At 66.2% G+C, this 11,819-nt stretch overlaps 1 protein-coding gene across 5 annotated transcripts in view; it reads left to right on the forward strand.

Annotated features, from left to right (window-relative positions):
• The window catches only part of BEGAIN (brain enriched guanylate kinase associated), a 43,641-nt gene extending 35,044 nt beyond the window's left edge, over positions 1 to 8,597 (forward strand). For all 5 annotated transcript variants that reach the window (XM_039252935.1, XM_039252939.1, XM_039252937.1 and 2 more), the window contains 5 exons: positions 1,895 to 2,056; positions 2,861 to 2,927; positions 3,945 to 4,052; positions 6,039 to 6,122; positions 7,111 to 8,597. In XM_039252935.1, the coding sequence (XP_039108866.1) occupies positions 1,895 to 2,056; positions 2,861 to 2,927; positions 3,945 to 4,052; positions 6,039 to 6,122; positions 7,111 to 8,478 (1,789 nt within the window). In that variant the 3' untranslated portion in view covers positions 8,479 to 8,597. The remainder of the gene's footprint in view (positions 1 to 1,894; positions 2,057 to 2,860; positions 2,928 to 3,944; positions 4,053 to 6,038; positions 6,123 to 7,110) is intronic.
• Positions 8,598 to 11,819: the final 3,222 nt, after the last annotated feature.

Here is an 11,819-nt window from a genome sequence, read left to right on the forward strand (position 1 = left end):
GGGAGGGTCCCCCGGAAGCCCGCCACCCCACTGGGGAGAGAGGCTGGGGCAGGGGCCGAGCACGGTCTGGGATCTGTAGCTGCAGGGTGCTCGGGGTGGTGCAGTCAGGCATGCTGCCTGGAGGAGGTGGCTAGACTTGCACGGGCAGCCGCGGGCACTGTGCTCAGGGCTCCTTCTGACTGACACTCCGCATCCTCCCTGGAGACTGACCCTTATGAGGGCCTGGCCCCACCCTCCTCTGAGGTTCTCAAAACATAAGCAGCTCTTTATTCTTATTTATTTAAAACACTGTAGACCTGGGCGGGAATCCAGGAATGTTTCATCGGGATTTGCTGGGCGTGCGCCCGTGGAAACATGAGCGGCTGCGACACAGGGCCCGAGGCTGCTGGAGGAACTGCCCGCCCCCAGGTCCCCTCACTTGGGTCTGGGTGTCGGAGGTCCGCCCGAGGCTGCAGGAACACCCGGGCAGGGTCAGAGCTCCCGCCCCTGGTTTGCAGGGTCACACCGGGGACCCCCTCCGGTCCCAGTGCAGCGGTCTGGAGCGGCAGTGCGGTCCCCTCTTCCCGGCCCCACAGTAGACCCACTGGAAGTTGTCATTCAAAAGGCTGTTGGCCCCAGATTGTCCCATGCGGGTGTGCCCCTGTCAGGGCAAGCCTCAGACCCGGGCACCTCTATGGCAGAATTTTCGGAGCAGGGCTTTGTGTCCACAGGGAAAGAGGGGGGCAGTCCCCTCTTTCCAGGGGGGCAGCTGAGGCCCGAATGGAAGGACAGCGGCAGCCTGGGGTCCCGTGGGGCCGGAGGACCAGCATCAAGTCCGTGGCAGGCAGAGGCCCCGCCCGCACTGGGACGCCGGCAGACTTCACCTATGGGCCGCTCCACTCCGGGCTTCCTTGGTATTGAAGTCCAAGGGGGTGACAGGGGAAAGGAAGTGCGCGGCCAGAGCACCGAGCAGCTCTGGGGTCTTAGCTCTGCTCAGGCGAAGTGCCAGCAGAACGCACCCGGTGCCCGCACCCACCTGCAGCAGCCCCTCGCCCGCAGGGAGGCTGCCCTGTTGACCCCACGATTAAAGACGAGGACTTTGAGCCAGCTGCCCCCTTCCGGGTGCCCAGCCTGTAAAGGGAAGCGTGCCCCAGGCCAGTGTGTGTTCAGGAGTACCTACAGGCGCTGGTGCTGGGTGGCTGCCCACAGCGGGGTGTGGCCCCTGCCCTGGTGGAGCTCACAGCCACTCCCCCGCCTTTTGCCCAAATGTAGAATTGACGCGTGCGGTCCATGGGCGATTATCCCGCGTCTCCCTTTCCTGGGGCTGGGGGCTTGGCGGCCTGGCGAACTAGGGGAGCCCACGAAGTCTGTGCAGAAAATAGAGCCTCAAGGACTGGGGCTGAGGCTCTGGAAGGCTTCCTGGAGGAAGGGGACTTGCGCAGGCCAGGGCTTTGCAGAGTGTCCACCGCTGGGCACAGCTGGCTGGCCACTGGTGGAGACCTGGGCTCACAGCCCATCCTCTCCCAGGCCAGTTTGGGGTAGGGAGGCCTGGTGTGCGGTGTGGCACTGGACCTCAGGGCTTCCCCACCCGGGGCAGTGGAGGGGCAGAATGGGCGACCCTGCGAGCTGTGCCGTCCAGAGGTGGGCTCTGAGCCGGAGAGCCCTGGGGGCCGGTGAGCGCTCCTCAAACCGGGGTCCGTTCGCCGCCCCAAACACTCGCCAGGTGCAGGGGTGGGCCTCCCTCCTCCAGGGCGACCTCCCGGGACTTCGCTTGTGGCAGAGGGGCCCCCGAGGGGCTGGCCGCCCGGGGAGGGCCTGGCGCGTGCGCACTCGCGTGTGGCCGAGGGGCTGGCCGCTCGGGGAGGGCCTGGCGCGTGCGCACTCGCGTGTGGCCCGCGGCCGCGTGTCGTTGCAGCGCGCTGCAGGAGCAGAAGGGCGAGCTGCGCAAGCGGCTGTCCTACACCACGCACAAGCTCGAAAAGCTCGAGACCGAGTTCGACTCCACGCGCCACTACCTGGAGATCGAGCTGCGGCGCGCGCAGGAGGAGCTGGAGAAGGTCACGGAGAAGCTGCGCAGGTACGGGGCTGGGCGGGGGGGGGTCCGGGGGCCGCAGTCAGAGGAGCCCCGCCCCCTCCTGAGCTGTTGACCCCATTCACGGAGGTGGAACCGGAGGCCCAGAGCCACCGAGTCAGGACTTGACCCGGGTCTAGCTACTGCCAGGACAGGCCCTTCCCAGGCGCCCCTCCGCCCTCTGCTCCTTCCTTCTCATATTCTTGGTGGGGTAGCAGCCTGTCACACGCAGCCCTCTCCAGACCCCTCCGGGCCCACCAGGGCCCCAGCCACCGTCCCCTGGGTCTCTGCTAGGGAAAGGACACGAGCCAGTGTTTTGGGACCGTTCCCTTGAGTGGCCCAGAGCACCGGATTCCCACCCAACAGCCGCGCCTGCCTCCTCCTGCGCCGCCTCCTCCGGGGGGGCGGGGGGGCTTGTTTTAGCCAAGGCGCGTCTCTGGCGCTCAGTCCAGGGCCCGTGGAGTGGCCAGGCGTGTCTCTTCCCCGCTAACCTGCTGTTGAATGTAAATCCCTTAGCCAGGCTTGCAAGAATCGTGTTTAAATGTGAGTAAACTGGCTCCCAGCAAGGACCGGACAAAGTCACTTGTGAGTACAGGCCTTCCCTTCTCGCCTGCAGGGGGTCCTCGACCCTGGCCCCGGAAAGGCCTCTACAAGCTAGCTCTAATCAGATGCTTTTTGCTGCGTGGAGAGGAGCCAGTAGACCAGGGTGGGGCAGGTGGGGGGCTGGGGGGCCGGCCTGCTCAGCGGGCGTGTGGTCACCTGCCGGCGGGGCATATGCCACAGCGGTGACCCCACTGCCTCCTGTTCCAGGATCCAGAGCAATTACCTGGCGCTGCAGCGAATCAACCAGGAGCTGGAAGACAAGCTGTACCGCATGGTGAGGCCACCGCCCCGCCCCTTGCCTGCACGGAGCTGGGGAGCTGGGTCGGGAGCTGGGTCCGGGGCTTGTTTCCTCCCCTTCCCCTTCCCTCCCCACCCCGCCAGGGCTGGGCCCACCCCACCCCTCTCTGCAGTGAATGGGGGGCCAGTGCTCTCAGGACTAGCAAGTCACAGGGTCCCCCGCTGCCCCGTGCCTACCTGGAGGTGTGAAGTGGGGCTGGGGGACAGAGGACACGCACCGGGGACGGTGACCCTGCTTTAGGGCTCGGCCCGGAGACCAGACCCGGGGGGAGAGGCCTGCGAGAGCCAGAAGGATGTTTGAGCCCGACTGTGCCCTCATGGGGACCCCCCATCGTACTGTGAGGAATAAAGGAGACGGTGCCCGGCCCCAGCACCCCAGTTAGGAGGAGTAGGGACGGTGGCGGAAGCCTCTGGGTCTGGTGGGGCTGGCGTCACGGAGGGCCAGGCGAGTTCGGGCGGCTCCCCTCCCTCGGATAAGAGCTGCCTCTGTTACTTGTCTGGTTCCAAGCTCGTTTTGTTTCTGCAAGTCACAAACGGGGGGGGTCAGGCGCGGGCAGGCCTGGGGGCAGGGCCGGCTCTCCTACGGGCCCTGGACGAGGGCCCTTGCCTTTCCGAGCCTCAGCCGGAGGCTGATACTGGACAGGTTCCAGGAGGGGAGGGCGGGACAGGGGCCAGGCTTTGTGCGGAGCGCGAGCCGTCCTCACCGCAGACTCCCAGGAAGCAGGGCCTTCCTGTCCCCTTGGTGAGATGGGCAGGAGGCTCGGGGAGGCAGGGACTCTCGCCCGAGGCCATCTAGCTTGCTGCTGGTGGAGCACAGGTGGATTTGAACCTGGTGGTCTGTGTTCTTACCCCCACCTTCTTTGGGCTTGCAAACACCTCACACTGTTGACTGCAAGAGGGCACCGGGAGGCCGGTGGGCTTGAGGCTCTGGCCTCCGGCCGACCGCTGAGCGGCTCCTTCCGGCACCCCACCCCCGACCCGCCGCTCGCCCCAGGGCCAGCACTATGAGGAAGAGAAGCGTGCGCTGAGCCACGAGATCGTTGCCCTCAACAGCCACCTGCTGGAGGCCAAGGTGACCATCGATAAGCTGTCGGAGGACAATGTGAGTGTCGGGCCACTGTGACCCCAGGGGCCCAGGCCCCCGCGCTGTGGCCTCCAGGCTTGAGGGGCTGGCACGGGGGAGGTGGAGGACCTGGGCGGTGGGGGAAGGGCGGGCCGCCTCACCAGACACACACTGTCCGGGGCATCCGGGAGGACCCTCTGCTGGAAGGAAACGGGGCCGGCGGTAGCGACCACGGGGCCGTGTTATCCTGTTCGGGGTGGTGCTGCCTGAGCCCGGTTTGGGGCACGCTCACTTAGGACTCCGGCCCCGGCCAACCCGGGGGGAATCAGAGCCGTGTGGCCGCCCTGATTTCACGGGCACCAGGCGATGGGCCCAGACACGCTCCCGGGACGCCTGACAGCGGCGCACACGTTCACTGATGAGTGGCTGCCTCTTGCCAGGCCCTCCCAGGCTCCAAGAATATGGTGTGAATGACACAGGCAAAAAAAAAAACCCTCCCTGCCCACATGGGGTTTACCCCTGAGTGGGGAAGACAGATCTGCCAACCGAGCGGGGTGTGCGAAGTGCCGAGTGCCGCAGGGGAGGTAACGCAGGCCACGGGGCTGGGGAGTCGTTAGGGTGCTTCTCGAAGAGTCTGGTCCATCAAGACCTGAGAAAGGCCACAGAGCCGGCCACGGGCACCTAGGGGAAGAGCATTCTTTCTGGCAGAAAGAACCAGAATGGCAGAGGTGGGTCCGGATAACTGCAGGAACGGCAGAGGGGGCTCCCGGGGGCAGGGAGGGGCCCAGGGTCTGAGGTCGGAAAGGGAACGGGAGGCCACATTGGAGGCTCCTTCCTCTAGGAGTCTGGGTTTTATTTGAAATGAAGTAGGGAGCCATTGAAGGTTCTTCATCTGGGGCCGGAGGAGGCCCTGGACGGCAGCCAGATGGCAGGGTCTGGGGTTGATGACAGAGATCAGCATGTACCTGCCGCTTAAAGCCACAGGTGGGGCGGGATGGCCTGGGAGTGCAGGCAGATGAGTGCAGGGCCGCCCTCGGAGTCTGTGGGTGATGCGGGAGAGATCTGGGCCGGCCCGGGCAGCGCCCACAGCCCTCTGAGCCCAGGGACCTCACGGAGGGGTCGGTTCTCAGCTCTCAGCTGACTGTGCCCTTCCCAGAGGGGCTCGAGGAGGCAGTGAGGAGCCTGGGGACCCAGGTTCTCTCCGCTTTGCGGTCTGCACTGGGGACATGAGCCTCTGCCCGGATGGTGGGGGTGGGGCAACCTCCAGGATCCGGGTGGGGGCTGGCAGCGGTGCCCATGCCTCCGGCAGCTTGTCTGAGCCACAGGGCACCTGGTGCTGGCTGAGCAGGGACTGTGGGAGCTGGCGGGTCCGAGAGGGCCTATTGGGGGGACCCCAGGTCCCTCCCTGTCAGAGCCCTCCCTGCGGAGGGTCCCCGGGTGGGGGCAGGAGTAAAAGACCCAACACAGGCACATGCAACAGAGATTTACCGAAGACGAAACCAGATCCCTCCGAGTCCTACTGTTTGCATCTGTTTTCAGCTCCGGAGGCTGAGCCGGACCCTGGGGCGCACAGGCCCTCTGCCCCTGCCCGCCCTGACCCTCACCCGCCCCTGCAGTCACCCCTGGAAGCAGGCCACACTTTCAGGATGGGGGGGCGGGGAGCAAATGTGACACACGGGAGGCAGGGGCCGTGGGCATACTCCTTACCATTCCGTGCCCGCACTCTACCCGGTTGGGGGAGCACGGAGGCCCCTGAACTCTCAGGGCCCTCCCTCCACCGCTGCCCCCCGCCTCGTGGGAGGTTCCATCCTGCCCCGCAGGGCCCCCTCCCTGCCCCCGCAGTTCCAGGTCAGGACCGAGGCCCCCGTGCTGCAGGCGAGGGCGGGCGGCCCAGAGAGGGCTCCTGTCCTGACAGCGGCGCAGCCGCCCCCCTCCCCACCCCCTCCCTGGTCTCCGGGCGGCCACCGTTGGCAGGGGCCTTGGCAAGGGGCGAGCCCGCACCAAACGCCTTCTCTTGTCTTGTAGGCGCTCTATAGGAAGGACTGCAATCTAGCGGCCCAGCTGCTACAGTGCAGCCAGACGTACGGCAGGGTCCACAAGGTGTCAGAGGTAACGTGAGCCCCGCCCCCGCCAGGCCACCCTCGCCCCCAGGGCCACTCGGGGCTCCTTTCCTACAGGCCCCGCCCCAAGGCCGCTTCTCGCCCTTGACGGAGGTGAGCCTGGCCTCCCCGTCCCTCCTCGCTCTTGCAAGTATCCAGGCCTTTCTGAAGATGGTGGAAGGGCTGCCCCCTCCCTGACGCCCCTGCACACACCTCCTCTCCCAGTCGGACAGCCTTCCCATTCCCCTTGCTTTCCTCTGGGGGCTGCTCACTGGCCCTGCTCCAAGACCCCGTCTGCTGAGTGTGGTGGGGGCGGAGGGGCCCTGTGTGAGCCTCACAGAAGCCCCGTGCACACTGCAGACAGGAGAAAGCTGGCTTCGCACGGCAGTGGCTCGGCCCAGGCCACGGGGCTCCCTGGGGCGCAAGCCAAGCTGGCCCCGGGCCCCTCGCCCCCGCCAGGCTGCCCCCACCTCCACACACTGCCCTCACCCAGGCCTCGGTCTGCACCCCTCCTCGCCGGGCCTGGGCCATGCCTGAGACACTCACAAAATAGATCAAACAGTAGCAGGACATCTTACACAGCACCAGGTGCTTGTGCAGAAGCAGCTGGGCATCTGGCCCCGGCCCTCAATCTGTGTTGCATCTGTTTCTGAGTCTGTCCGAGGCCTCAAGACCCGGCAGGGGTGCCCCCGACAGACCTTGGGGCTGGGAGAGCAAGTCCCCCAGTGGAAGGAGATGGGGGGGCACTGCAGCCCCGAGAAGGGCCCGCTTCAGACCCTGGGTGCCCCCTCCAGGCTTGCCGGCGCCCAGTTCGTGCAGGCCGGGGAGGGGAGGTGACGGGGGTCCTTGGGAGAAGCGGCTCTAGCCGGGGCCATCTGAGAAGCCCCGGGCGGGTCCCTCTTGGTCTGTGCGCCTGCTGCTCACGGTCGCGGCTGCAGGTGCCGGGCTGACTGCCCCCTCCGCCCCCGCTCTCCCTTCTCACACCTGACCCGCTCCAGCTGCCCTCCGACTTCCAGGAGCGCGTGAGCCTGCACCTGGAGGAGCACGGCTGCGGCCTGCCCGCCCCGCTCTGCCACCCGGCCTACGCTGACAGCGTGCCCACCTGCGTCATCGCCAAGGTGCTGGAGAAGCCCGACCCCGCCAGCCTGTCCTCCCGCCTGTCTGATGCCTCGGCCCGCGACCTGGCCTTCCGCGACGGCGGGGAGAAGCCGGGCCCGCGGCCCCCCTACAAGGGGGACATCTACTGCAGCGACACGGCCCTCTACTGCCCCGAGGAGCGGCGGCGCACCCGGCGGCCCAGCGTGGACGCGCCCGTGAGCGACGTGGGCTTCCTGCGGGCCCAGAACTCCACCGACAGCGCGGCCGAGGAGGAGGAGGAGGCCGAGGCGGCCGCCTTCCCCGCGGGCTTCCGGCACGAGGCCTTCCCGGGCTACGCGGGCTCGCTGCCCACATCCAGCTCCTACTCCAGCTTCAGCGCCACGTCGGAGGAGAAGGAGCACGCCCAGGCCAGCACGCTGACCGCCTCGCAGCAGGCCATCTACCTGAACAGCCGCGACGAGCTCTTCGACCGCAAGCCGCCGGCTGCCACCTACGAGGGCAGCCCGCGCTTCGCCAAGGCCGCAGCCGGCGTGGCGGCGCCCCTGGAGGCCGAGGTGGCCCCGGGGTTTGCGCGGACCATGTCGCCGTACCCCGCCGAGTCCTTCCGCTTCCCGGCCTCCCCGGGCCCCCAGCAGGCCCTGATGCCCCCAAACCTGTGGAGCCTGCGGGCCAAGCCGGGAACGGCCCGGCTCCCTGGGGAGGACGTGCGGGGCCAGTGGCGGCCGCTGAGCGTGGAGGACATTGGCGCCTACTCCTACCCGGCCCCCGCCGCCGGCCGCGCCTCGCCCTGCAGCTTCTCCGAACGCTACTACGGAAGCGGCGGGGGCAGCCCGGGCAAGAAGGCCGAGGGCCGCGCCAGCCCCCTCTACGCCACCTACAAGGCCGACAGCTTCTCGGAGGGTGACGACCTCTCCCAGGGCCACCTGGCCGAGCCCCGCTTCCTCCGGGCAGGCGGCGGTGGTGGCGGCGGCGACCTGAGCCTGAGCCCCGGCCGCGGGGCCGACCCGCTGCCCGGCTACGCGCCCAGCCCGGGGGATGCGGAGAGGCTCGGGGTGCAGCTGTGCGGAGCGGGCGGCAGCCCCGAGCCCGAGCGCAGCCCCCACAGCTCCAGGGACTCCTTGGAGCCCAGCTCCATGGAGGCCTCCCCGGAGATGCACCCCGCCGCCCGGCTCAGCCCCCAGCCGGCCTTCCCGCGGACTGGTGGCTCGGGGCTCAGCCGCAAAGACAGCCTCACGAAGGCCCAGCTCTACGGAACCTTGCTCAACTGAGCGCCTGCCCGCAGGCCGCGGCCGCGGGGGCCATGCCCCCCACCCCGTCCCCGGGCCCCGAGGGCACAGCTCGCCTCTCCCCTAGACACCTGCCCTCCCCAGCCCCCGCCAACCCAACCCCGTTGAGCCTGAGCGGAGCCCCCCACCCCTTCCCACACCATCCCTCCACACCAGCCCCACCGCGGTGGAACGATTTTCACACACCAACATCCTTCCCCACCTGAGATGAGCATCCCCCCCTTTTATAAAGTGAAACTATTTTTATAGAGAAAAAGGGTCTTTCTTAACGCACTTGGCCTCCAGCTCCCTGGACGGCAGCCTTGGCGTTTTCAACACAACGCTCCTTTATTTTTCGGGGGAGGACAGCGGGCCCGCCCCTGGGAGGGAGGGTCGGTGTCCGGCCGAGGCACCCCAGCAAGCCAGGGGCCAGGGGGCCCGGAGCTCTGTCCACGAAGAGGGGAGGCGGAATGGGTGGGGGGATGCGCGATGTTTCTAAGCTGTTCTCGCCGTGTGACCGCCACACCGCCCCCCGCTCTCCCGCGGTCCGTAGTCCCGAGTGGGGCCGGTGCTTGTCCCCCCGCGTCCCGCTCCCCGGCACCACCTCGCTCTACCTCAGGCGTAATGAGGCCCTCGGACTCCCAGTTTCTGTGGCTTGCTCTCCCGTCGTCTGCGATGCATGCCTGTCTCGGTTAGTACTGTACTCTCCTTCATTAATAAAAGACGTCAGTGGAAAGAACGTGGCCTCAGGTGGTTTATTCTCCCCGCTGCCTTCTGACCCCAGGGATGCGCGGCCCTGGGTGACCCTCCCCCGGTGTCCCCGTCCACCCCAGCATCCTGTGCGGTGGCTGGGCGCTCCCGGTCTCGAGCCCACTGGGCGCCCTTATGGCCCTTTCTAGGGCATCCACTCGCCCACCTGGTTCTGCCCCTTTGTCCTTTCTTGCCTCCCAGACTTGGCTTCTGCCTGGAGATCCCTAGGACTTCCTTTGGTGCGGCTCGGCAAGGACGGGTCTCTCCCTCTTCTCTCTCTGAAATGTCTGTTTTGCCCCATTAAAAAAAAATTTTTTTTTCACATTTATATTTGAGAGACCGAGAGAGACAGCACAAGTGAGGGAGGGCCAGAGAGAGAGGGAGACACAGAATCCGAAGCAGGCCCCACCCTAGGCTCTGAGCTGTCAGCACAGAGCCCGATGCGGGGCTCGAACCCACGAACTGCGAGATGGTGACCTGAGCCAAAGTCGGTCGCTTAACTGACTGAGCCACCCAGGCGCCTCTGTTTTGACCCATTTTGAAGGGTGTTCCCACTGGGGAGGGAGGGAGTGGGGTTCTCTTCTCCCAGCACATAGAGATGGAGATGCCTTGCCCCGTCCTCTGCCCCCCGTGGCTGTGGGGATGCCCGTCAGCCCCCGGGAGCTGTTCTTTGACGGTCCTCTGCCCTCCTGCTGTGGTTCTCTGCAGTCCCCGGGGTGTGTCTGCTTGTGGGTTTATCCTTCTTGGGGATTCCCAGGGAGTCTTGTATCCGTGGGTTGGTGTATTTCATCAGTTCTGGAAAATTCTCAACTTTTTTTTGTTGTTTCCTCACTCCTCCTGGGGCCGCCTGGGGCCCCTGGCAGCCCCTCTCACCGCACACGGATGCGTGCCGCCCTCCCTCCTGTGGGTCCTGCATCTGGGGCCCACGGAGCTCGGCCCGCGGGGTTTGTCTTCCGTTTCACTGACTCGTCTCTGCTTTGTCTGTCTGCCCGCCAAACACAGCCACTGAGTTCGGAGTCTTCGCTCTTTTTTCTATTCCTGGATGTTCTATATGGTTGTTTTACAAATCTACACTGCTCCGTCAACAGTTTCCTATTCCCTGGAGATTATTTTCCAGCTTGCCTTTTATTTCCTTGAACATGTGGGCATAGCTGGTTCAGACTGGGGCTGGCACTTCCATCGTGTGTTCTCTCCTGATTTCCTGCCCTTGCTGCCTCATTTCCTCACAAGCCTGGTGACCTCAGACGCACGCTCATCGATGTCCTTGAGAATCTCCCTGTGGGTTTCTGCGAGGCCAAGGGTGGAGGCCGCTCCTCACGGGGCTTTATGTCTGCCATTTCCAAGGGCGGGGGCCCTTCCCCTGGACACTCCCGGGTCTGGGTACAGGCTCTGAAGTTCTGGGGCCCACCCAGCTCCGTGTAAACGGGGGTGGGTCTGCCTCTCACCAAGTGACCCCAAGGAGGGGGGTCGTCGGCAGTGGCTCCCAGCATCCCTGCACTTGACCTGCCTCTGCAGGAGAGCCCAGGGCCCGCCCACTGCCCTCCCCAGGACACGTGCCCCCGGAAGCAGTCTCCTCGAGCTGGGGAGACCATGAGAGACTCAGGAGTCAGCTCCCCCCTGGGGCACGGGTTCCTTGTGCACAGATAGGAAGCGACCCTGAAGGAGCTGGGGAGCAGCAGGAAGGGTGCACGGAGAAACACGTGGCCCCCGGCCACCCCCCAGCCATGCAGAGGTGTTCCTAGGGGACCCCGAGCCTGGTCAGCCCCAAGTGCCATGCCTCTTTCTGGCCTCGGCGGCGTTCCCACCTCTGAGTGGTAAGGGCCCTGCCTGGCTCCGGCTCCTCAGGGTCTATGGACTCAGAAGCGCTCGGCCCTGGGCAGCGGGCTGGGGATCCCTGGGCCCAGGGCCCACTTGGATTCGGCGCTTTAGCCCCCACACCACTGCTGCAGAGCCTGCGCCCCCCATGGGGATCTCTAGGTCTTACCCAGCTGTTGTGCCATGGCCCCGACGCCAGCCCCACCCAGGGCTCCGAGGGGTCTAGTTCCCAGAGGGCCCTGCTCAGGGCTGGGTGAGGACTTCCTTGGCCTCAGAGCCAGGGAGCTGGCCTGGCCACACAGAGCGGGGGTGGGGGTCTAGAACTCCATCACAGGACTGAGTGGCAGGGTAGGCTGCCGCCACCCTGAGCTGGGGCCAGCAGGGATGCCATGCAAAGCAGCCCCAAATCACTTCTGGGGGCTCAGCTGGGAAAACTTGGTTTCCCTCCAGATCCCCTGGCTCAAAACCAGCTCATCACGACGCCGGGCCTTGGCACTGGCTCTGGCCAGTGCCTCTCTCAGAACCCCGGGTGGGAACTTGATGCTTCCCCCCTTTTCCTAGTAATGGGGCCAGTAGTGTAGTCACAGGGACCTCGCTCTGCCCACGAAGGGTCAGCGGCTGGGGGGAGGCAGATGGCCTGACACTGGGCTCAAGGGCCATCCAGAGAGGCAAAGGGCCATACTGCTGCAGGAGGGAGAGAGCAGGCAGCCAGGGGGAGGCTCGTGCTGGGTGCCGCAGGACGAACAGGAGCCCATCAGGCATTTCGGGCAAAGGGAGCC

Source organism: Hyaena hyaena, unplaced genomic scaffold (genome assembly GCF_003009895.1).
Source record: "Hyaena hyaena isolate Hyena2069 unplaced genomic scaffold, ASM300989v1 scaffold_427, whole genome shotgun sequence".
Classification (NCBI taxonomy): Eukaryota; Metazoa; Chordata; class Mammalia; order Carnivora; family Hyaenidae; genus Hyaena; species Hyaena hyaena.